Below are 27,234 nucleotides of genomic sequence, written 5' to 3' on the forward strand. Positions count from 1 at the left end.
TCGAAACACCGTCGATAACTCTTTGTAAATTATTTATAAAAGTAACCGAACTGCTATAAGCTTGATAATTCCACTGCTACCTAAATCCAAATTTTAAAAAAAATAATGTTTCTAGAAGAAGCGACTTTATTGAGAAAACTTGACGATTTAGGTATAGGGATATGATATATCATCTTGAAGCATTTTTCACCATATTTCAATTTACCGAGTAATATACAGGGGGTTTCATTTGAAAAAATGAACTTTTAACTACTTTTATGCACAGTGGAAATAATAGTAATTTTAGCACGCCCTGTATGATATGGAGCCGATTTCTTGGTGTTATTTGAATATTTCGAGTTTGTACAAACTATCTTCAAAATATCAACTTTTCATGAATTGAGAGTACTGATGTACTTAATTTCAATTAAGGCTTTGTTTTGGACCATATTTAACACAAATAGTCATAAAATAGAAAACAGATAGAGATAGGTATAGGACATTATTAACAAAAAAGTATTAAAATACCAGAGCGATTCCAAAAATGTATTAATATACGGGGTGTTCCATTTAAAAAAAATAAAGTTGCTAAGACTTTTTGATGGAAGTGGCAACGCCGCAATGCTGAAAATATTTTAGATCGATAGGACAGGTAAGGAAATGTGACAGGTGAAATTTTCAGAAAAATCATGCTTTGCGTTTTCCAGAAACGTCTAACCTACCATCGACCGTGAGTCACGCTGTATATTTATTTAAATTCATTCGCCTGTCCAGTGCCACTCCCAGGTATCTCGCGGACTCCTGCTCCTAAATCCTTTTATTCCTGTTCGTAGTTTTTCGAAAATTTTACCTTAATGAATTTCTTTCGAAAGTTCACGAGTTCTGTGTTAAATGTGCTGAGGAATATCTGAATCTGAATCTGAGTCTGAATTTGCTTATTTGCAACCTTGCTCGAAAACGAATGGGCATATATTGCAGTAGGTATCATTCACATACATGGCCATATTCGTTATCAAGCACTAGGAAAATCACTCGTATATAGCGAGTACAGGTGGGGGGGACAAGCACAACCCCTGTGAGACCATTGCCTCTATCGGATATTCACAGGTTCTAGCTCCATTCATCCTCACCTGAAAAGACCTGCCAGTCATTTACGAATATATGATTTTTATCATATGCGGCGGCATGGGAGGTTACGTTTCTCCCTTTTTTTAATCTGAATTGTTCCTCCGGTATAAGTTTCAGCCTATCTTCAAGGCGAATGAATCTCTTAAAAAGAATTTTATCAACAATTTTGGCGACCGCGCTGAGGAGACAAATACTACTTGAAAGAAAACAGATAACTCACAGTTTACCACACACAAAAATTTCTCCGCTTACTGTACTAACACTAACACGATGTTTTTTACAGGAATACCTCGTTTCAATTCGCCCCACTCCGCTGGGGCGAAGTGGGGCGAATCCATCCAATATCTAGACTTCAGAGGCACAACTACTAGATGTTTGCCAAGTCGTTATATGATGTAAAGAAGTGGTCTCTGTGAAATTTATTGTGTTGTGGCTGAAAATTGTTGAATTAAGCAATTTACGTTGTTAGCTATCTGAAAGTAAGTGATCGTATTAAAAAAAAGCAAGGTGGTTCATTGATTTGTGAATTGGAATGTATTTATTTTTAATTTATCTGAGAACCAATTACCGAAGAGAATCAGAATCTCTAGTGATTTATCATTTAAAATATTTTGTAAGTAGACCTCGTGACCAAGATCGCTAAAGGGTCTGAAAGCGATATACTATCTCCCAAATAACTTGAGTTACTGGTATTCAAATGTTTTGAACTTCAATTTCTTTTGCAACAGTGTAGTTACCAAATGCCATTTCAATAAATTTGAGTGGGTGATTATGATTGAGATCATTCAATTCGTTATTTTTTCCAGAGTAGGGGAAAGGTGTACGAGATGATTGTGTAATAACGGCCATTGCGAGAGTAACATAAAATATTATTTTATTCATTGAGATCGAGGTCGATCACCCGTTTCATCGGTGTCGATATTTTTCCAGTTGAAAAAGCGCTGAATTACTTTATGACTGTCGGACCTTCGAGCGTCGTTGTGGTCATTTAAAATTTACTTAGACTAGACAAATAAATGTATTGCATCCTGCCGATGATCATACACTTGGGAAGGTTGAAAAAACGCTGATATGAGGTTTTTGTAGATAGCGTAGCTGACGCGAGGGCTTGGGAGTTTCTGGCGAGACAGAAAAGGTCGGTCACCGGATCTCGTCGAGACGAGATCGGGGGTCTCATCCCTCAGCCTTCGAGACTGAGGGATGAGAACCCCGCGTGGTGCGAAATTTAAGTAAAATCGGTAGTGAAATCATAAACCGATGATGGGTACAGGGGAGTTCGAAATCAAAGTGTTGGTGTTGAAAACACACCAGGTCAACGGAACCGATGGTTGACCATGAATCACCCAAAGAGGCGTTATGTGAGTGTTTGTTATGTTTTTTACTAACCAGTTGATGTTTAAAAAGAGTTCAGATTTTATTTTGTCTGAGTCCACTTCCTATTTGCAAAGATATTATATATTGTGGGGTTCCTAGTGCTGATTGTTTAGCCAAAGTTGATAATAAAATTACAGAAAAGGGGCGAAAATTTGAAGTTATAACACCACTCTCCCTAAAGTAAAAGTAAAACTAAGAGTATTTTGTACCGAGTTGGCGCATTTGTAATTATTCAACAGGTTAGATTAATAGTAAATAGCATGGTAAAAGGGGCGGCATTTTCTTTGTTCTAGTTTCTTTCATTTTATAGAATTTAATATTTTCCTTTCATATAATATTTTACACGTTGTTTTTATTTTGTCCATGGAGTCGTTTTTCTACTTATTATACTTTATATTCTAAACTTTGGACTTTCATTTTCTCTTGGACTGAGAAAAATACCATCCTAGTAGAGTAAGATGAAGTTAAGAGATCAAAAACAAATAAGAGACCTTTTGCCAATCTATCGAGAAGAGAATAGGGAGTGAAAAGCATTTCGATTGAGATTAAAATTCAGTTCTGAAACCACATAATGAGAGAGAATATAAGTAAGTATACCAAATGATCAGATTTCAAAAAGACCGACCTTCTGTCCTCCGGAACGGTCTCGGTCGGGTTGCTTCGAGGGGGCGTGTCCTAAGACTCCGCCCCCGCCGACCTCACGTACCCTTCGCCGTAACGGCCGGCTGGCCTCCCACACCAGAGCCCCAGGGATTTTGGGACTCAGTTCCTGTCTGAGTACGACGGGAGGTTGGTTTGCTTCGGTTCGCTCCTGTGGAATGTAGAACTCCTTTTGGAGATACTGACCCCGCCATGAGGCCACCCCCAAGCCTCTCTCGGCTTCAGGGTGACTCCCTGGCATTCCTCCACCCCCTAGCGCTTCCGCTAGGTCGTCAGTATCCGGCTCGAACGAAGTGCGAGGCGCCCCTGTGCGCAAAGCACCCCTCTCCTCCCAGGGATCGCTAAATGCTCCGACCTGGGGGCATCGCGATGCCTGGCGTCGGACGACCTTTGCTTCGACGCTTGGTTCAAATTCCGCATTGCCAGCATCTCCAAAGCCTTCTTTGCTTTGAAGACGCTGTCCTTCACCGCGCCTCTCCAAACTTGCGTTGTTTCGAAAGTCCTGTCCGGTGGTTCTTTCATCGAAACATTCGTTGTTTCGGAATTCCTGTCTGCTATGGCATGATCCTCTAAACGTGGTTGACAATGGCCTAGTTTCTCTTACAATTTCCCTTTCCACAGGATGGCTGTACACCCTGTGTATTCTGGGACTCGGGGTTACCATATAAGTGGGTAACACCTCCGTAGTATGCCTCAAATGCTCGCATTCAGGCAGAACTCTCGGTTTCGGAGGGAAAGCTCCTTCCGGTTGTCGCCGTCGGCAAAAATCTTCGATTTCTGCTTTTTGTTCCGGTTGGGAACAAAATTGCGAATTTCGTAGTTTCGGAGCCGATCTCAGCATAGGGGATCGTACTCGCATAGATAGCATCGCGCGAAGCCCTAATTGGGGTTCGCTTTGCGGTCTGGCTGGTGCATCTCCTCGGGGATGGTGTCCAGTTTCTTGTAGCAACGTCTCCTGACGTTCTACTTCCGCATGTAATAGATCAATCCTTCTCATCGCCGGAGTTTTATTTTCCCTAATGCGGTTTAATTCAAACATGCTATTTCGCGTTGTTTTATCGCGATTTGAGGACAGCTTTGTTCTTTGAGACTTGTCGAATTCTCGAATTATTCGGCTTGCCGAAAAACCACCAATGCCCACGGTTTGTCGCTCTGCGACCAAGGGAGAGGCACTGATGTCCTCGTTTGCTGAAAGAGTACGGTGAGTAGAACCTAGCCTCAGACTGGCTGATCCTACCGGAGTTCTAGGAATACTGTTTCCTGTGAAACCAGATTCCAGGGGGGTTCCTTGTCGACTCGTCGGAGTCGCACTCAGGCGGCTAAAAATGTCTGACAAGAAATTGGTTTGACCAAAAATTGTGGTCTCGCGATTTGGCACTGATGTATTTTCGGCAAGTTGCGCTCGCGCGTGTTTTGCCCTAGTCTGCATTTCGATTTCAAATTCCCTAATATGACTCTGACGAGGAAATAGTCAGAGTCATATTAGGATGATTTTAAGTTCACCCTTGAATCGCGAAAGCTACTTTCCTATCCAAGGCCTACAGGGTGAACTGAGCTAGTGATTTGGGAACAGGGAGCACCTAGGATGAGGGCCGCTCGCAGGATTAGATAGAAGGGTATCGCAATCCTGGAAGGTCCCAACGGTTAGGTTGAGTCGTTCGCCCGAAGGACGTAACTAATGATGTCTTGACCCTCCCGAGTTTAATCTTGAAACACCTCGATCTTTAACACCGCAAGGTGATCGGGTGGGGTGAGACCGGGCAACTTTAGTAGGGACCTGCTCTTCCTTTGCAGGATTTGGGCTGCTTTCCTCTGGCGGAGGGCCAAAAGGAACCTGGACAAACGTAAGGTATGGTTATGTGCACTGCAATAAATATCCACCCAATAATCTGCTCCAGTATCAGCTCTAGTGAATTCCAAAGTGTCCGCAATCCTAGGATCCTTCGAATAAATGTCCAGCCACTGGTCTGTCCTGATTTACTCTCTATCGGTCCTAGAGATTCCTAATTCCGGTGAAAATTCTTCCAATTCTCCAATTTAATGGTAACCGCAGATCCCTAACGACTCCTGTATTGTGCTGTGTCTCTATTAGTTCTGAAAAGAACCAGAGACTCGAATTCTTTCAAGAAAATCCAACCGCAACTTCAAACTTTTGAAATATCTTCGAATATTTAAGATCGTTGTTACTTGCTCACTGTTCGAACTTCGACTAACTATCGTGACTTGGAACTCCGTATATTTATCCTAAGAGCCGTTACACATGGGACTGATGGTCAGTCCTGATGATCAGTCGTGATGGTACGCAACGCAAAACGGATGCTTTTCATATGTTGCGTATGAAACAGTTTGAAATATGTATCTGAAGCGCGCGGAACGACGCGCTGTTACCGCTTTGTGCATTAAACGATTATTTGAGAGAAGAACAAAAAGGAAAAACAGAACAATGTGGGTGCATCCAATTTATGAAAAAAGACTTCTCCAAGGTACATTTATGACGCTCTATTCAAATTTAAGAAACGACGAACACAAGTTTTTTAATTATTTCCGAATGTCAAGCAGAACGTTTGATGAATTGCACAATAAATTAGAAAATTCCTTGACGTTTTCTAACCAGATAAGAATTTCAATTTCTTCTGTGGAGAGGCTTTGCGTGGCTTTGAGGTAAGTAAAAGTTTTTAAATTGTTACAAACTCTAAAATAAATTTTTATTTATACAGCATATAATATTAATACAAAAAAGTAATTGTAAACTTTACTACATGTTGTATTCGTCTATGTTAGTCTGTGTTAGTTGCAATAACGATGATCTTCATTGGACGATGCTGGTGATGGTGTTGGTACAGATGTTGTAGACGAAGCCCTCGAGTAGTTTTCACGGAAATGTATTTGTTGATGCTGTTCAAAGTTGTCATATGGAGGTCTGTCTTGCATACGTGACATATTGTAGAACTGCTGATCTGTATGGTATGATGGGTGCCTATTAGTATACTGTGGCACATTTGGGTTTGCAAAATCAAATTTAGGTACATTTTTTATTTCCATCATTATACGAAGTACTTCTGAACGAAATTGTAATTTTTTATCAATATCAAAACTGTTTAGCGTTGGCAGTAAAGACTCAAAAAATGCCATGTCACCATCGTCGTCAGATTTCTTCATATCGTCAATAAAAGCTATTTATTTATCATCAATATTTTGATTTTTTATTGCTTTTTGTAGACAAGATCCAGATGACTTTGTAGCTCTGGAAGCTATTGAATCTGCTCTTGTAGGACGTTCTGTAGCTCCAGTCTCTGATTCGCCAGAACTATCACGTGTCTCATCCAAGTCTTATTGGTACAGTCAAAATTCGTTTCAGTAGAATTTAACTCCATGACTTGATCCAAAAATTTTAAATTGTCATAGAAAATATATGTTTTATATTTTTTTGCCGCCTGTCCAGACTTAGTATTTTTCACTTTATTGCGGTCTCTTCTGTATGCATCTCGGGCTGTTCTCCATCTCTTTTGCACGACTTGTACTGAAAATAAAAACATTTATTTACTTGGTCATTCAAACGTGCTACAGTATTTTTATTTTCATAGTGAAATTAACACTTTGTTGTAGGTATCTCGCAAGTGGAAACACATTTACCGATTTGCACTATACCTACAGACTAGGCATCTCTACAATTAGTAACATAGTGGAGCAGGTGTGTGACAAAATTTGGGAATTTATAGGACTTGAAAGCTTACTGAACCTCCAACTGAAAAGTGGCTTGAAATCGCATATAATTTCAATACATATGCCAATTTCCCAAACTGTATTGGAGCTGTTGATGGGAAACATATACGAGTTATAAAACCCATCAACAGCGCCTCAAACTTCTTCAAATATAACTATAATTTTTCAGTCGTGCTTTTAGCAATTTGTGACGCTAATTATTGCTTTATGTACATTGATATCGGCGCTTATGGAAAATTTGCTGACTCTAATATATTTGTAAACAGCACATTTTGGAAAAGAGTTCAACAAAATTCGATAAATTTGCCAGAAGATGCTCCACTACCAGGAAATAATAAACCACTACCTTTTGTACTTGTAGGGAATGATGCGTTTCCGTTGTCTCCGCATTTAATGCGTGCGTATGCGAGAAAAAATTCAAATTACAAAAAAAAAATTTTCAACTATAGGCTTACAAGAGCAAGACGATTTATTGAATGTGCTTTTGGTAGTTTAACCAACAAATGGCGTATTTTCCATAGACCCCTTAATGTTTCTCAGCGCCTTTGCAAAAAAATTATAAAATCATGCTGCGTACTGCATAATTATGTATGTTTAAGAGATGGATATAAATTTCAACACACCTTGTCACTGAAAGGCGTATACAATAATAATCAAAATGATGCACCTCTAATAAATAGGCAAGGTTTCTCCATACGAGATGAGTTTGCTAATTATTTCATTAGCCCACATGGTAAAGTTTCTTGGCAAGACTCAAAAATATAATAATTAAATTTAAAAACTTATTTTGCATTTTTAACTGTTAATTATTTTATAACTAACTATTATTATTAACTGCTATTTAAGTTAGTAACCATTATGAATATTATACCTTATTGATCACTAAATTAAATTAAATACATTGTTATTTATAGGTAGGTATAGTAAAAACTGTACAAATACGAGACGAAATAAACAACATTAATAACAACTTTTTATATCTACTTACCCGCTTCCCGTTGTTTGGCTTCTGTCATATTATCATAGTTCGGTACTACCACAGCGGCCACAGCCGCAAATGCGTTATTTTTCATGTCACGATCTTTGTGTGTGTGTGGTTTAAAATTTTTTGGCTTTGGGAGAACCAATTAGCCAGACTGTTTTAATGAAAAACTATTTGAAAGTAACATTGAGTAGTAGCTCAAACATAGATTTTTTCCCTCGTTTTTTGCTTTTTGAATTTTCATTTCTGTTTGTTTTTGTATTTTTTTTTCTTTTCTTTTTGTTTTTGCATTTTGATTTTTTTTATTTTTATTTTCAAATAAGTGTTTTTTCTTGATTTGTTTCATATTTTTGGTTCCCTTATTATTATTTTTTTTTGCTAATTTTTTTTTTTAATTTTATATAGATTTTTTTTTCAATGCGTTTGAACATAATATGATTCAATTTCTGTTTACATTTGAATATATTGTTAGTAGTATCATAACTATATTTACAATCAATCATTCATACTTTAATTTTGCATCTTATTAGATGATTGTATAATAATTTGTATATATTTCTGTTGTTTGAAGTTAACATACAATTTAAGTTTGTCACGATCTCTGTAATGTTCATTTGAGCTGTCCCAAATACATCTTTTTTCTTCAATAAGACTGATAAGAATTTCTGTGTCTATCTATAACTCGTTTTTCGCCATCGTGCTTTTAAGAGCCGTTACACATGGGACTGATGGTCAGTCCTGTTCATCCGCGAGGGCCATTATATTAAATACGACATTTCACATGTACAGCGTACTGTCAGTTCGTAGTTTCGTCCGCCGGAGCCTACGTCGAGCCCGTGCGCACAGCGTATGGTACGCATCAGGACGAGCTATTGTTCATATGAGATTTAACACACGTATCCTGATGGTCAGTTGCGTACAAAATCGCAGTTGAATACACTGTTGTACTTATTTTTAAAAGCATGATGGCGAAAAACGAGTTACGGATAGACACAGAAATTCTTATCAGTCTTATTGAAGAAAAAAGATGTATTTGGGACAGCTCAAATGAACATTACAAAGATCGTGACATGTAAAATAAGGCATTTGCGGCTGTGGCCGCTGTGGTAGTATCGAACTATGATAATATGACAGAAGCCAAACAACGGGAAGCGGGTAAGTAGATATAAAAAGTTGTTATTAATATTGTTTATTTCGTCTCGTATTTGTACAGTTTTTACTATACCTACCTATAAAAAACAATGTATTTAATTTAATTTAGTGATCAATAAGGTATAATATTCATAATGGTCACTAACTTAAATAGCAGTTAATAATAATAGTTAGTAATAAACTAATTAACAGTTAAAAATGCAAAATAAGTTTGTAAATTTAATTATTATATTTTTGAGTCTTGCCAAGAAACTTTACCATGTGGGCTAATGAAATAATTAGCAAACTCATCTCGTATGGAGAAACCCTGCCTATTTATTAGAGGTGCATCATTTTGATTATTATTGTATACGCCTTTCATTCACAAGGTGTGTTGAAATTTATATCCATCTCTTAAACATACATAATTATGCAGTACGCAGCATGATTTTATAATTTTTTTGCAAAGGCGCTGAGAAACATTAAGGGGTATATGGAAAATACGCCATTTGTTGGTTAAACTACCAAAAGCACATTCAATAAATCGTCTTGCTCTTGTAAGCCTATAGTTGAAAATTTTCTTTTTGTTATTTGAATTTTTTCTCGCATACGCACGCATTAAATGCGGAGACAACGGAAACGCATCATCCCCTACAAGTACAAAAGGTAGTGGTTTATTATTTCCTGGTAGTGGTAGTTGTTCAACTCTTTTCCAAAATGTGCTGTTTACAAATATATTAGAGTCAGCAAATTTTCCATAAGGGCCGATATCAATGTACGTAAAGCAATAATTAGCTTCACAAATTGCTAAAAGCACGACTGAAAAATACTTTTTATAGTTGAAGAAATTTGAGGCGCTGTTGATGGGTTTCATAACTCCCCATCAACAGCTCCAATACAGTTTGGGAAATTGGCATATGTAATGAAATTATATGCCATTTCAAGCCACTTTTCAGTTGTAGGTTCGGGTAAGCTTTCAGGTCCTATAAATTCCCAAATTTTGTAACACACCTGCTCCACTATGTTACTAATTGTAGAGATGCCTAGTCTATAGGTATAGTGCAAATCGGTAAATGTGTTTCCACTTGCGAGATACCTACAACAAAGTGTTAATTTCACTATAAAAATAAAAATACTGTAGCACGTTTGAATGACCAAGTAAATAAATGTTTTTATTTTCAGTACAAGTCGTGCAAAAGAGATGGAGAACAGCCCGAGATGCATACAGAAGAGACCGCAATAAAGTGAAACATACTAAGTCTGGACAGGCGGCAAAAAAATATAAAACATATATTTTCTATGACAATTTAAAATTTTTGGATCAAGTCATGGAGTTAAATTCTACTGAAACGAATTTCGACTGTACCAATACAGACGAGGAAGAGACACGTGATAGTTCTGGCGAATCAGAGACTGGAGCTACAGAACGTCCTACAAGAGCATATTCAATAGCTTCCAGACCTACAAAGTCATCTGGATCTGGTCTACAAAAAGCAATAAAAAATAAAAATATTGATGATAAATTAATAGCTTTTATTGACAATATGAAGAAATCTGACGACGATGGTGACATGGGCATTTTTTGAGTCTTTACTGCCAACGCCAAACAGTTTTGATATTAATAAAAAATTACAATTTCGTTCAGAAGTACTTCGTATAATGATGGAAATAAAAAATGTACCTAAATTTGATTTTGCAAACCCAAATGTGCCACAGTAAACTAATAGGCACCCATCATATTATACAGATCAGCAGTTCTACAATATGTCACGTATGCAAGACAGACCTCCATATGACAACTTTGAACAGTATCAACAAATACATTTCCGTGAAAACTACTCGAGGGCTTCGTCTACAACATCTGTACCAACACCATCACCAGCATCGTCCAATGAAGACTATGTTCGACCATCTTTATTGCAACTAATACAGACTAACATAGACGAATACAACATGTAGTAAAGTTTACAATTACTTTTTTGTGTTAATATTATATGCTGTATAAATAAAAATTTAATTTAGAGTTTGTAACAATTTAAAAACTTTTACTTACCTCAAAGCCACGCAAAGCCTCTCCACAGAAAAAATTGAAATTCTTATCTGGTTAGAAAACGTCAAGGAATTTTCTAATTTATTGTGCAATTCATCAAACGTTCTGCTTGACATTCGGAAATAATTAAAAAACTTGTGTTCGTCGTTTCTTAAATTTGAATAGAGCGTCATAAATGCACCTTGGAGAAGTCTTTTTTCACAAATTGGATGCACCCACATTGTTCTGTTTTTCCTTTTTGTTCTTCGCTCTAATAATCGTTTAATGCACAAAGCGGCAACAGCGCGTCGTTCCGCGCGCTTCAGATACATATTTCAAACTGTTTCATACGCAACATGTGAAAAGCATCCGTTTTGCGTTGCGTACCATCACGACTGATCATCAGGACTGACCATCAGTCCCATGTGTAACGGCTCTAAAAATAAGTACAACAGTGTATTCAACTGCGATTTTGTACGCAACTGACCATCAGAATACGTGTGTTAAATCTCATATGAACAATAGCTCGTCCTGATGCGTACCATACGCTGTGCGCACGGGCTCGACGTAGGCTCCGGTGGACGAAACTACGAACTGACAGTGCGCTGTACATGTGAAATGTCGTATTTAATATAATGGCCCTCGCGGATGAACAGGACTGACCATCAGTCCCATGTGTAACGGCTCTAAATAAACGGGCTCTCTTCCGCGCCACTTTCAGCCAACCAGCGATCGCAAAAGCCGTGCGATCCTGCCTGACCTACTTTCAATAGTTCCACAACGAAAAAAACTCATTTCGTATGGATTTGCCAGCGTTTACGACCTGTTTTTATGCAGGCGCTGGGCTTTGAAGTGGGAATACCGCTCTGCTAATTTCCATTGACGTCTATATGCCGCTGTTTCTGTCTCATTCTTTTCGTGTATCGTTTCGCTTCCTCAATTTGCGTTGTACGATAAATGAAATCTAACAGTCTTCAGCCTCACTCGGAAATCTTCGGAAAATCACGAAAAACCTGAATTTTCGTTTTCCTTGATTTCATATAGAACTCAGCATCCTAAGACAAAAAGTCTTATGCCGCGTCTCGATATTCCTATTCCTTCTTATAAAAATATGCGTTTGAAAAATGTTATATTTTTCAAACTCAAATGCTAATAAAAATTGAACCACGAGCACTGGAAACGTGATCGAGGTGTCAAACGATAACTACTAAGAAACTCTATCGATGCTTCTTTGAGGAAAGCACGATTTCCCTATCTAGCTAACTGAAAAAGCAATTTTCCATAAAATCAGCTTTTTCCCTATTTAACAATTTGCGAAGGCTAATAATCTTGCAAAAGATTCGCTTAGGAAACGACATTTCACATCTTAATTTTCGAAACTAAGCTGAAATATCTTGGGAAAACCAGTGTTTTTCCACATTTTCTTAATATTCATTCTGAGTGGGCGGTCCTTGTACTGGAGCTCGTGAAATTTCAAACTAGTTTTGTTTCACGACACTTCGTGCGATCGGCACGAACCCTCCAGCTTTTTCGGACCTGCCTTAATATTAAAAATTTGATGCGGAGAAATCTGCATCTGGTGACAGCGCTGCTAAAATTCATTTCAGAAAATAAATGAAGGAGAAACGAGCTAGAAAGTTCCTATTATTATTAAACATTGAAACCTAAACCTTCAGTTTCTTTCATTTTCTCTTGTCCTGAGAAAGGACCATATTACTACAATTCCCTTAAGATAGAATGCTTGTAATTTTAACAATATTTTATTTAGAATATATTTAAGGCAGGTTATGATAGCAAATTTATCTATCTACCGGTTTCAAAATCAAAACAAAAAACTTTCATTATTATATTTCACTATTTTTAAATCTTTGCAAAACCGTTTGTCCCCCGCAGGGGTGAAATGAGGTTGGTTGGGCTGGGGGTGTCCCACAGCGTCACTCCCGTTTGCTACATTTACCCTTCGTCGTTGCGGCCGGCTGGCCTCCCTGACCTGAGCCTTAGGGATTTCAGGACTCAGCTCCTGCCTGGGTACGACGGGAAGTTGGCATGCCTCACATAGCTCTTCGTCGAGGAATTGGGGTTGGTGGAGGTACTGGCCCCGACATGAAAGCCCCGCCACCATGAAGCCTCTCTCGGCTTCAGGGTGGCCCCCTGGCATTCCACCATCCCCTAGCTCGTGCGATAAGACGCCAGTTTCCAGCTGGAAACGGATACGCGGCGCTCCTGCGCGCAACCTACCCTTCTTCTCCCAGGGATCACTAAGAGTTCTCCCCTGGGGGCATCTCGATGCCTGGCGTCGGACGACCTGTTCTACGTCGTTCTCCAATCCCCTTTCGCCGGTATTTTCGAAACTTTTCATGTTTCGAAAGTCTTGTCCGTCGCGATATCTTTCGAAAATATTAGTGTTTCGAAAGTCTTGTCCGTCGCTGTGTCTCTCGAAACTTTCCCTGTTTCAAAAGTTCTGTCCGGCGTTTTTTCCTTCGAGACTTTTCCTGTTTCGAAAGTCTTGTCTATTATGGCATGAATCTCTTGTCGGGTTTGACAATGGCAATATTTCTCTCGGTTTTTCGGATTCCACAGGATAGCTGTACACCCTGTGTATCCTTGGGCTTGGGGTTACCACATAAATGGGTAACACCTCCGTAGGGTGCGTCAATGACTCGCATTCAGGCAGAATTCTCGGTTTCGGAAGGAAAAATCCTTCCGGTTGTCGCCGTCACTCGCGTACTCGCATAAGTAGCATTGCGGGAAGCTGTAATTGGGGTTCGCTCTGCGTCCTGGCTGGAGCATCTCCTCGATGATGATGTCCAGTTTCTCGAAGGGACGTCGCCTGACGTTCTTAGACGTTGTTTTCCTCCTGGAAAATCATTCCATTTTGCTCCTGGAAAATGCTGCTTCGCTGGGGAGTATTGAATTCCTGCTTCTCGCGAAGACAGATTCCTGAGGGGTCCCGCGTCTGTTCGTCGAAGTCGCACTCAGGCAGCTAACCGTGTCTGACGGGAAAATGGTTCGACCGAAACTTGTGGTCTCACGATGTGGTACTGGTGTATTTTCTGCAAGTTGCGCTCGCGCTTGTCTTGCCCTAGTCTGCATTTTAGTTTCCCTAAAATGACTCTGATGAGTCAGAGGGAAGGATTCACGGTAATCTAATATTTTTAAGTTCACCCTTGGATCGCGAAACAGCTTTTCTATCCAAGGCCTACAGGGTGAACTGAGCTAGTGATTTAGGAACAAGGAACCTAACGGTTGAACAGCACCCTAGGATGAGGGCCGCTCGCAGGATAAGGTAGAAAGGTATCGTAATCCTGGAAGGTCCCAACGGTTAGGTTGAGTCGTTCGCTCGAAGGACGTAACTGATGATGTCTTGACCCTCTCAAATTTAAGCTCGATATACCGCTGCTTAGTTATCACCGTTTGGTTTCCACAGGGTACCTGAGCATGAGCAACTTTAGTAATCTTCGAGTTCTTTAAGACGGCTGTTACTGATTCTATGTTCAAAAGTCAACTAACTAATTTTGCTCGGACGTTTGTATATTTATACAAAATAAGCGAACTCTCTTCCGCGCTTATCTCGACCAAGCGGCGATCGCAAAAATCATACGATTTGCCTGACCTAGATTATAATGTTTGCACAACGAAAAAAACTCATTTCGTATGCATTTGCCAGTGTTTACGACCTGTTTTTATGCAGGCGTTGGTCTTTGAAGTAGAAGTACCGCTCTGCTACTATAATATTTTTCAAAATAAAAATGCTAATAAAAATTGAATCGCGAGACTGGTAACGTGATCGAGGTATCAATCAAAAGCTGCCAAGAATCTATATCGATAATTCTTTGAAGAAAGCACCATTTCCCTATCTAGATAACTGAGAGAGCCATTTTTCATAAAATCGACTTTTTTCTTATTTAAAAAATTGGTGAAGGCTACTAATCTTGCAAAAGATTTTTCTAACGCTTAGGAAACGATATTTCACACCTTAATTTTCAAAAATAATCTGAAATATCCTGGGAAAACCAACGTTTTTCCATGTTTTCTCAATGTTCATTCTGAGTGGGCGGTCCTTGTACTGGAGCTCGCAAAATTCAAAAACAGTTTTGTTTCGCGACAGATTATATTGGACACCCCGGAATCCAAGACTATCATATCGTTTTGCTCCTGTTTTGGGAATTTTGTGAGTTTCGGTAAAATTAATTGAAAAAAAAACAATTTATTAAAGTTACAAATGTGTTTATTTATGTAATCTTAGGTGTTTCTGAACTTTGGACGGACGGTAGCCGTTCGGTTCGACGTGGGTGCTTTGTTCACTCACTCAAATCGACCGCCGTGTTGGTCGCTGGTTCAAGCCCTAGGGAACGATCGATTTTCACTTGCTATCGTCCAACCCGTGTTAGGAATCACACGTTAAAAGATAAGACCTCGTTAGACCTCGCAAATGTTTCGACTTCTGAGGGTTGACATTCGTAATGGTGTGACAGCTGGTTAACGAAATAACAGTTTTTAATCAGACACACAGACAGATTTGAGATCAAATCTTATTTGAAAATCTTATTTGAAATAGAAATCCTAATATATAAAAATTCTGATAATAACTATTACATAATTATTCGATTAAATGAACGAACATCATTTGCAATTACTAAATACAATAGTTTGTGAAACAATAATACATGATGAAGGTTATTTTTCATTGATACAGGTACCCCAGAAGATTGAATTTGAATGAAGTCAGTGTTGCACTATCCTTGATATGAATGAGTAGATTATTTATATTGAATCAATCCTTTGTGAAATAAAGAATTCATGGTTTTTTGTAATTGGTTCTATTTACACGAAAGTTTGAACTTCCTCTGGTCTGGTAATTGTGATTTTGACTATTGAATGTGATAACTTGATTAAAATAAGAAGGTGACGGTCCTTTCAACATTTTATAAATAAAAATCATCGAAAAATAATATAATCGGGTTTTTAATGGATTCCAGTTCAATACAACTAACATTGTATCAATGAGAGTGGAATTTTTTGGATTTGAGAATGATTTGGATTCTGCAATTTTTGTAATGCTGCAACACTGTTAGAATCTAGTAACGACAGTGAACTTGGACAATATTCAAACTATGGTTGGATTATAGTTTTTAGACCGTTATAGATGTAGAGAACGATAATTGTTGGCGTATTCGTAAAAGAAAGAATTTTTTTTACTTATTTCGCTATGAATGTAATTGAAATGACTTTTGAAAGTGATAAAGTTATCTATTTTGAAGCCAAGATATTTTATTTTTTTGCACTATTTCAATGTTTTCATTATATATTGATATATTTATGTTGATTTGGCTATATTTGTATTTTGAAGTTATTATCATGGCCTTGGTTTTGAGAGTATTTAATTTGAGCTTATTCAAAAAAATTCCAAACATTTGTTCATTTTCTCTATGACCTAATCCAGTTCAGACTACGAGAGTATCCTCAGCAAAAAAATTAATGCATAGTGTTGAACAAAATTGATATCATTCAAATAAAGAATGAATAGCAAGGGTCCTTGGACATTGCCCTGGGGAATGCCGGTGGTTACATTTTTTTTACTGAAGATTACATTATTCACCTTGGGTTATTTGAGAATGACCTTTCAGGTAATTATCAAACCATTTTAAAAATATCCCATGAATTCCATAATACTGCAGTTTAATCAACAGGATATCGATATCAATTGTTTCGAAAACACTGCAACTATAAATATATTTTCGTCTATCAAAGACTTCCACTTTGTTATTGTCAGTTGCAAAGCAGTCTCACATGAATAATTTGATCTGAAACCTGATTGGTAGTCCATTAGTAAATTATTATCATTAATAAATGTGCTGAACTGTTCATAAACGAACACTTCTAATTTTTTTTTCAAGGGTGGTAGAGTATTTATAGGACCATAGTTACTAGGGTCATGAATTATACTGCTTTTTGGTACTGGAACTATGGTACTCATTTTTAGTTGAAGCGGTATTTCACCAGTTGCTACGGATGTATTAATGAAGTGCATTAGGACATGTCCCGTAACCTGAAAAATACTTTTCCAAATTGTGTTGTTGAGAACATCAGAGTTGCATTTATTGTCAAAACTATGCAAAAAAAAATTAGTTACTGTATAAATGTTCTCATTATTGTGTTTGCTTTTTGTATTACACTGTCATTTCTATATATGTTTTTAATTGTGATGTTTTCTTCGTAATATTATTGTATTGGATTGAATATATTTTTCTATTTATTTAAGTAAGGTAATTTTACCTCGAAACAAGTGTTTGCTCACTTACCGGGTAGGTATCATTTATGCAAAAAAAAATTGTATTTGCTGTATACATTCTCTCTCTCTCATTTCATTAATAAATGATATTATTATTATTATTATAGAACGCGATCTTGTCTTGGGAAAATAGATCACAATTTCTGAATAGAAAACATATTTTTCACAAATCTGAAAAGAAATGAACTAAGTACGGAAATTAGGGCGCGCCAGCATTATCAACCAATGATGACTCCCCAGGCCGTGGGGTGAGTGATGATTGGGTCCGTGAATCATGTGCCCTGAGCAAGCGCAGTGCGACAAGTCGGTATGATTTTGAGATTCGAGAGTAAAGAGGGCATCAATTCACCAAGTCCATCTTGGTCCCCACAACGGATTCAATATCCCCTGGAGCATAGGACAACACCGGTGTCTAGTTGATACCGTAATAGTGCCGTAGGTGGTAATAAAGCACTCTTAGTGCCGCGTTATGTCGATGGATATAGATCATGGTTGCACAGACTTATGAAGACTAGGGGCCACTCGGGCAAATCATGAACTGATGGCGGGCCGGCCGCCAGAAGTATAGGTAATTAAAGACAATAAAGAATTGATAATAATTTATTAAAATTCAAAAAGGATTTATTAATTTGAAGCGTGGCACTGCATAGTGCTTACAATCTTTTTTATATTTGGCTCAAATTTACTTGTAATAACACGTAAAACTGCTTCCAAACTTTCATTTGCAAGGCGGTTTCGATTTTTTGTTTTATTATTATTTAGTATTGAAAAAGTTTGTTCACATATACCGGATGTCCCACATTTTATGTGACAGGCAATATCTGGTTTGTTGAAAGAGATACACAGAAATGGTTCATACAAAAGTTTTAGGAGTTCATGAGAGCTATATTTTGATATAATTTTTAAATATACAGGATGTTTGGTGTAGGTGCTACAGACCAAAATTCCATTTTTTAAAATAGAACGCCCTATATATTATTACATATTCAGATGCTACGTTGAATTCTGATATCATTTCATGTTTGGTTTTTGAAATTCGGTTACGGCATTGTTGAGTTATTGCACTTTTCCTTAAATATAAAGTTTCAAAAAAACTTATTTACTCGTACACGAATCCAGTCTATATCTTTTATTAAATTGAACTAGACTACTACTGAATACAAACCATTATTCTCACCTCTACGATACGATATCGATATCAGTTGAATATAATATTGAAATTCTTGAGAATGTGACTAACTTGAGGGTGAATTGCTTTATATTGCATAATTTCATCAAGTAGCTTATGCTTGTTGATGCCATAGTAACAAATGTTGTTGAATTGTATCTACTTGTCAGTTCGATTCAGTGATTCTTTGCAAAACCGTAACTGTGTTCTTTGTGCGAAAACTCCAGTATGCCTTTCGCGTTTAGTCCAAGTGATTGCATTGATATGTTATTAATTTTTGGGGAATGTCAGAAAAACTGCCGTCAAGCACAACGTCTATACCAAGAACGTTTTCCAGACAGACCCATTCCGTCACGAATGACTTTTTCGAGAGTTGTAGAAGAATTGCGAACTGGGTCATTTCCTTCAACTATAAAGCATCGTCATCATACGAGATCTGTTAGAACTGAAGATTTAGAGATCAATGTGTTTGCTTATATTATTATTCATATACATGTTTCTATCCGTACTCTTGCAGAAGAAGTCGGTGTGAGTAAATCTAATGTACAGAGAATTCTGAAAGAAAATAAATACCGCACCCATTCAAAATTCAGTTGGTACAAGGTTTGAAACCCACGGACTTTGAACGACGACTTGAATTCATTACTTGTATTCAGGTAATACTACATGAAATTCCTAACATATTCAGTCAAATTTTGTGGAGCGATGAATCGCGATTCCACAATAATGGAGTTGTGAATCGACATAACAGTCACTATTGGTCTGAAGAAAATCCCCACTGGGTCCGCGAAAGTAATTTTCAAACTACTTGGGGTATTAATGTATGGTGTGGATTGTTCAATGGCCGCATCAAAGGACCTTACTTTTTCAATGAAAATCTCAATGGATTGCGATATTTACATTTTCTAGAAAATGATTTGATCCAGTTGATGGAAGATATTCCCATAGCAGAACGACAAGGAATTTGGTGGCAACAAGATGGTGCTCCTCCTCACAATTCACAGGTTGTTACTGAATATCTGGATAGAACTTACCCAAATAGATGGATTAGTAATAAGGGTCCAATTCGGTGGCCGGCTCGTTCCCCAGATTTATCACCGCTTGATTTTTTCCTATGGGGTTATTTAAAAGATATTGTTTTCACTACTCCCCCTTTGAATGTGGATGATCTGAAAATGAAAATTCGGCTAGCGTGCAGTGATATTACGCCTGATATTATAAGAGCGACTTGTGCGAGAGAAGTGATTCGACGTTTCGAAGCCTGTATAATATCTAATGGGCATCACTTTGAACAATTTTTATGACTTATTTCTAGGTACCTACCATTCTTATGAAATGATTTATCAAGTTATATTATTTACATTGTTATTAATTAAAGATTTGTTTTCGCAATTGTTTCATATTCAAAATGATTCCTGACTGAATTCCACAACTCAAAATTGAAACCATTACTTCGAACACCCAAAATTTTGACTAATTTTCATGTGATCTGATGCAGAGAGAATAATTGTATGAGATATTTAAAAAAATAATAGTCGTTCTCAAGACTTTACATTTTAAGCAATAACTCAACAACGCCGTAACCGAATTTCAAAAACCAAACATGAAATGATATCAGAATTCAACGTAGCATCTGAATATGTAATGATATACAGGGCGTTCTATTTTAAAAAATGGAATTTTGGTATGTAGCACCTACACCAAATTCCCTATATTTTTAAAAGTTATATCAAAATATAGCTCTCATGAACTCCTAAAACTTTTGTATGAAATATTTTTGTGTATCTCCTTCAACAAACCAGATATTGCCTGTCACATAAAATGTGGGACACCCGGTATAGGTAGAACTAAATAAGCTGGCACATTTCAGAGCGTTTATACGCAACTTTTCGTACATATTTTTATCAATGCAGCGGTAAAAGTTCAGCAAGTCTCCTTCGTTAAATTTGTTGCGTAAATCTTGATCGTTTTGAATGTCGATAATTTCTAACTGCATTGATTCTGGCGCATTTTCAACTGAAATCGTGAAAGGATTGCTGAATATGTCCAACAGAGGTTTCAATTTTTTAAACTCCAAAAATCTATCTTGAAAAGATTGAATCAGTTTTGTTGAATTTTTCAGCCATTTTCTTATAATTCGGAAAATGATTGTAATTTCCAGAATTCAATTGTGATCTGAAAAGTGTCAGCTTGCATTGAAAGGATGATACATGAGCGTAGAGCTGAGATATCAGTTGATTTTTGCCTTGAAGCCGTGTGTTCAAGACATTCAAATGATTTGTAATGTCAACTGAAAAAGCCAAATCACACAACCAATCAGGATTTTTAAGTTCCGGGACATCCCTTTGCTTTTCCGCCAGAAAGATTCCAATTTCTTCTATTAAATTTAGAAATCGTTCCAGTGTCAATCCACGGCTTAGCCACCTTACTTCTATATAATACAGTAAATCTCCGTATTCGCTTTCGATGTCATCAAGGAATTGTTTGAATTGTCTGTGATTGAGTCCTCGTGATTTTATGAAATTTACAGTCGAAACTACCACTTTCATGACATTTTGAAATTCATTTTTTTTAGAACAGAGGGTTTCTTGGTGTATAATGCAGTGAAACTGCATGAGATCTTCAGCGTTTATGTTTTTTCCTTGAAGATGCTTTTTCAGCAAAGTAACTAGCCCGGAATTGACACCAATCATCGAAGGAGCACCGTCAGTCGCAACTCCCGATAATTTGATAAGTCCAAATCAGTTTTTGAACACTCATCCAAATGTTGTAATTCTTGTTCCGTCATATTGCGAGAGTGGCTGAAAAATAAAAACCGGGCAATGGCTTTTGCAGTACCTATGGTTTGGCGTGAGCCTACCAATCATACAGACGACTGTTATTTCTGCTTAACTCTTCCCATTAAGCAAGGTTTATCTATGAAGAAAAGAGGAACGGTTAAATACCCTAATCTCCCATCTGCTCTTCGGCCTGTACCACACTCAGACAATTTGCCAGTCCCTTCTCCACCCCAAAACTATGAAATTTTAGAGGAAGGTGATGAAGACTGTTTAGAAGGAGCAACCCATCCTTCTACATCCTATGACCCTGATTTTGAGGTAAGCGATAGGTCTAGTGATCCGCACAGAATTAGTCAAGCAGAGTTGAGTGACCTTATAAGAGATCTTCGCTTGTCTAAGGAAAAGGCTGAGCTGTTAGGGTCAAGACTACAACAGTGCAATCTTCTAAAACATGATGTGAAAATATCTCAGTACAGACAGCGTCAAAAAGATTTGCTTCCTTTTTTTGAGAAAAAAGAAAACCTCGTAGTTTGTTCTGATGTTAATGGTTTGATGGACTGCTTGAATTTGGATCACACTCCATCTGAATGGAGACTGTTTATAGACTCTTCAAAACTAAGCTTAAAAGCTGTACTTCTGCATAATGGAAATCAGCTACCCTCTATTCCTATAGGTCATGCAGTTCACATGAAGGAAACGTATATAAATATGAAAACACTTCTCCAATCAATCAAATATGAACAACACAAGTGGTACATCTGTGGTGATCTGAAAGTCATTGCTATACTCCTAGGAATGCAATTAGGGTTCACCAAGTACTGTTGTTTTTTGTGTCTGTGGGACAGTCGGGATATAAAATCTCACTATAAAAAAATGAACTGGCCTACACGAGACCTAAACCCTAATGAGAAAAATGTAGTTTACGAGCCTCTTGTAGATCCTAAGGATGTTCTCCTTCCCCTATTTCATATTAAGTTGGGACTAATGAAAAACTTTGTGAAGGCCATGGACCAGGAAGGACAAGCTTTTAAGTACTTGAGAGCAAAGTTTCCCAGGTTGAGTGATGCTAAAGTCAAGGAAGGCATCTTTATTGGGCCTCAAATCCGTGAAATCGTAAATGATCCTGCTTTTGACATGATTTTAACAGGAAATGAAAAAAGAGCCTGGGAAGCATTTAAGGGGGTTGTACATGGGTTTTTAGGTAACAAAAGAGATAATAACTTCACAGCATTGGTTTAAGAGCTTCTTCAAGCTTACCACCAACTTGGATGCAACATGTCCTTAAAAATTCATTTTCTTCACTCTCATCTTAATTTCTTCCCACAAAACTGTGGAGCTGTGAGTGACGAACATGGAGAAAGATTCCATCAAGACATTGCCTTAATGGAACAGAGATATCAGGGCCGTTGGAATGAAGCAATGCTTGCAGACTACTGCTGGTCTGTGTGTAGGGATGCTCCAGAAGTGTTTTATAAAAGACAAGCTAAACGACAGCGATCTTACAATGAATCGGATGGACTTAATTGAAATTTGGTGGTACAAACTTCTTTTATTTGTCAAAACACTAAGAATAATGTTTTTTTTATTAATTTTGTACCTAAAATATTCTAAAAGAAACATAACAATATTGTTTTATGTACTTTCACTGTGTATCTCAAAAACCAGAGCTAATAAAAATTTTTCATTGTTATTTTCGTTTTTATCACCCCAAAATTAGTAGAAATTGACTAATTTAGTGTAGGAAACATTCAAAAAATATTTTTTTGTTGTGTTGTGTTACTTGTTCCGCAATATTACCTGACAAAGACATAATTCGTCTTTGGATAGTCATACGATTCAGTTGAATTTTCTCAAACATTTTTGCTGCTTCTGGACACATTTTCATAGCGCAATTTCTATGCATTCTTTTACAAATCGCCATCATTGAAGGGGCGACTATAGCAAAGCGAAGCCGCCCCATCGACAAATTTCATAACTAACTTCTGTAGCTGTTTCTGAATCTTGAATGGGTTTTGTAAACATAGCTTATTGACCAATAAGCTCCCGTTTTAAAAACAGCATTTTTTGCTTTCTTAATTCGACAGTAAACTTGGTAAAAGAAGGATGCTGCGTTTCATAGTGCCTTTTTACATTATATTCCTTTGCAATCGCAACAGAATTCTTGCAAATTAAACAAACGACTTTGTTATGCGACCATATAAAAAAGTATTTCTCAGTCCAAATTTCTTGAAACTGCCGATTTTCATCTTTAACCTTACGTTTTTTACTAGGTCCTGGCTTCTCCAAGTTGCGTTCTAATCCTGGCTAGGATTAACACAGCACCTGAAAACAATTACAGTATCTACTTAAATTACCCATTCTTTTTTAAATTATCAAAAATAATTGATTAAATTCCCCAGAAATTTTAAGATTTTCATACAGATTTTATATCTGAAATAATGACGTAATTATTACAGTTAGAGAAATTCTGATAAAAATAGTAATTTCATTGTTTTATTTTAATATTTGGCCAACATTAAAGTTAAATTTGATTAAAATCGATTAAATAGGTAGGGAAACACTTATTAATAACAGAGTTTTACATACGATTTCACAACACAATTATACACGGCACTTGACGGGTTAACAGGAAATCTACGTTGAATGTGGATCAAAATATATGACACCGGCTAGTCGAGTTAAAATCTACACTAGAACTATTGCCTCCCCAAAACACTATTAAACTGCACTTATTCTCAATCACTTATTACTTCGCTTTGTATTTTCGCGCTTATTTCTTTCTGTTGACATTTCACTCAAATTAAAACCGAACTGTCGGTCGCTGCGGTAAGCGTGGCTTTTATACCGCGCATGCTACTCTGGAAGCTTCATGTATCTACTCGTACCTACGCGAGCAATCCGGAATTCGGGACTATTGCTATCTCGCTTGCTCACACCCCGCTAGAAAATTCTTGATTTCTCTACTTCTACTATTTTGAACTTTATATTAGGGCGGCAAGCGATGTTACTTGACTTAGCATTTTTGGGCGCTAGATTCAAATAGCGCGCGCGCAATATTCAAATTACTTTTCGAACATATTTTTTTTTTTTGGTTTTATTCTGGAATAGAATTAAATATTCTTCGAATGTACGAGAGTATTATTTTTGCTGTCGGCGGGCCACCAGTATTTGACCGGCGGGCCGCGGTCTGTGCATCCATGCAGTCTATACCCATCACGCGACGCAGTGTTGAAGACACCATCCTGGCAGGCCATGATGAACCCCTCAGTTTCCGACTTCAGCCCACTCGACCTGAGGAAAGCGAAAGTCAGGCCCTTTGATAAGCCAAGGTCTTCAATGTTGTTGTTGGCTTATCCTTGTGATAAGTGTGTGTGTGTGTGTGTGTGATGTGATCTATACGGCTTTTATATGGGCCTTTTGCTGAACGGATTCAGAGTTGCGATCACCTCGTTCACTGGCGAAAATTAAACCGAATTTACCATCTGCTCGGGCATCTGCTCTAAAGAAAAATGCAGAGAAGGGGATCTGAACTCTTGACTTTACAGGCTACATTCAGTGCAATTCTATCATGTACACTCCAAAGTCAAAAGTCCACGGCCTCCCTGTTGTCGGGGAAAGTATAACAGTGGAACGGATGATTTGGGATGCAAACTCCTATGGAGATGCATCATTTTTTGGATCTTTACTTCTAGTTCATACAGTCCACTTCACTACTCCAAATTGGTAGAATAAGATTCGAATGGCAAGAATATTTGTTGCAGCAACTTTTTTCTTTCCCGACAGTTCCGATGGCTAGATCTGTCGGAGTTTGTGTCGATACTTGCCTCGGGCTGTTACCTCTTGTGAGTTGGTGTTGTTTTACCCCCGAGTAAGTATACGTCTCTCCGGCATTCAGATGGTGAAGGATGCTTCCATCTACGAGGTGTACATTCTCTCTTGTAGTCCCCGCATCGTCCTCTTTTCATATTTGTCTATCCCAAATTTCATACCGAGAGCATGCGTGGACTCTTTCACCATATATATATATATATATATATATATATATATATATATATATATATATATATATACATATATATATATATATATATATATATATATATATATATATATATATATATATATATATATATTGGATGATGCAACTAATTTTTAATTTTTCCTTTATTTTCAGTATTTTACTATCAATGTAAGTTACAAAAAGGATTTGAAGTTCAATAACTTCTATTGGAGTATCTGCGAGCGCTTTCGACAGCTGGTCGTGCTGTCATCTTCTAGTCACTCTCCTATCTGAACGTGTATATATATATATATATATATATATATATATATATATATATATATATATAGGCTTGACTAGTACAATAGCAGTGCACTTTGAAAAAGATAGAAATTCAAGATGGCTGCAGCTACAAAATGGCGAATTAGTTATCATTTCACAACTACCTCAATATGGGTATGAAATAACGGGGCTTGACTAGTACTATAGTAGTACACTATGAAAAAGAAAATCATATGAAGTATATGAAATGTTCATTTCTAAGCTATAAAACCCTTCTAATATTTGTTGCAGCCCCCCTAAAAGTTTATTAAATAACAAGTGCGTTCTTATCTATTTGATGAATAAACTTTTTTTTTGGAATTGTTCAGTGATACAATAATCCGTTTAATTAAATTTGAACAGAACATAAACATATGATTTTGATTTCAAATCATGGAAACTTTGAAATAATAATAATAATTAAACGTCTTTATTCACCTAAAGTAAGAAGATACAAAATATACAAAAAATATTGAGGTGAATGGACGGAGTGTCAGCAAAGCTGTTTTTAGGGCTTAGGTTAGGTTTAGGGTTTTTTAAATAAGAATTAATATATCGATTTTTATTTGAGGAAAAAAATTGAGTGTGCCATGGATTCGAAACGCTTGAAAGGAAGAATAGGAATAGTAACCGGATCAACATATGGAATTGGTTATGCGATTGCCGAAAAACTAGCAATAGAAGGAGCAACAGTAATTGTGTGCAGCAGGCAAAAGAAACACGTTGATGAAGCAGTAAGCAAGCTTCGCGAGAAAAATTATAATGCTTTTGGTGTAGTATGTCACGTGTCTAATGCAGATGATAGAAAACATTTATTCGAGGCAGCAAAGAAGTTAGGAGGTACGTTTCTTGTTTATTTACAACACCAACAGAATTCCGAGTTCAAAGACAAAATATAAGAAAATTTCATGTCTGAACTTGATAACTATAACTTTATTGAAGTATGTCTTTGAATATGTTATTATATTTTATTAAATTCCGATTTAAAGTCAGAATTTCATTGCATTCTTACTTTGAACTTGAAATATATAATTTTTATTTTCAAAAAACTGAGTACTGGGTGTCTAACGGTTGAGAAAATCGAAATAAGCTGAAAATATGCGGAAAAAATTAAGACCAGAAAAAATCGGAAATATACTGAATTTTCATATGCAATCGAAAAATGAAGATAATATCGCGAAATAATTACCAATATTCCATATGCAACTAAGCTATACTCTGTGAAAGATTTTTTCGGGTTTTTTGGCCGTCGTCTGCAGGTTTTTATGCCTGCAGTTTCGTCTACTACTGCGGTAAACATTATTAAAGGCGATGTGGTAACGGTGGCCGTGCTCGAGTTCTTTCCGTCGTTTCGACCAGATTAACTACGATGCTCGTATTTGACTCTGGTTTTATATTATTATTAGTGAGCATGGCTTGGTTTCTCTTAATTGTATTACCTGACCTTGTTTGGAAGTGCAATTTTTTTTTGAATCCTTCGAAAAATAAAACCAAAAAAAAAATAAACACCATTTTCCGAAATTTCTGTTTTTTCCGGATGTCTCCGAATATACTCGGACTTTCTCAACGGCATTATGTTAGTCAAATAAATGCGCAACTTTGTCCCAATTTAACCATCTTCGTATCTCTTATAGTTTCAGAGATCCCAATGGCAGGGATCTAATTTG

At 37.1% G+C, this 27,234-nt stretch overlaps 2 protein-coding genes across 2 annotated transcripts in view; one reads left to right on the forward strand and one right to left on the reverse strand.

The window, feature by feature from the left end:
* Positions 1–1,449: 1,449 nt before the first annotated feature.
* Positions 1,450–27,234, forward strand: part of LOC111513839 (dehydrogenase/reductase SDR family member 4) — a 57,864-nt gene continuing 32,079 nt past the window's right edge. The window contains 3 exon segments of the mRNA XM_074172403.1: positions 1,450–1,586; positions 25,421–25,542; positions 26,139–26,407. Coding sequence (XP_074028504.1) covers positions 26,158–26,407 — 250 coding nt within the window. The 5' untranslated portion in view covers positions 1,450–1,586; positions 25,421–25,542; positions 26,139–26,157.
* LOC141481210 (uncharacterized) lies at positions 5,868–8,476 on the reverse strand. Its single transcript, XM_074172406.1, has 2 exons — positions 7,853–8,476; positions 5,868–6,661 (listed from the first exon to the last, which is right to left on the reverse strand). Exons 1-2 carry the CDS (start codon positions 7,935–7,937, stop codon positions 6,393–6,395), a joined length of 354 nt encoding a protein of 117 aa, XP_074028507.1. The 5' UTR covers positions 7,938–8,476; the 3' UTR covers positions 5,868–6,392.

This window comes from Leptinotarsa decemlineata, unplaced genomic scaffold, assembly GCF_025532065.1.
Source record: "Leptinotarsa decemlineata unplaced genomic scaffold, Ldec_3_MD MMD2_tig00000090_RagTag_RagTag, whole genome shotgun sequence".
NCBI lineage: Eukaryota > Metazoa > Arthropoda > Insecta > Coleoptera > Chrysomelidae > Leptinotarsa > Leptinotarsa decemlineata.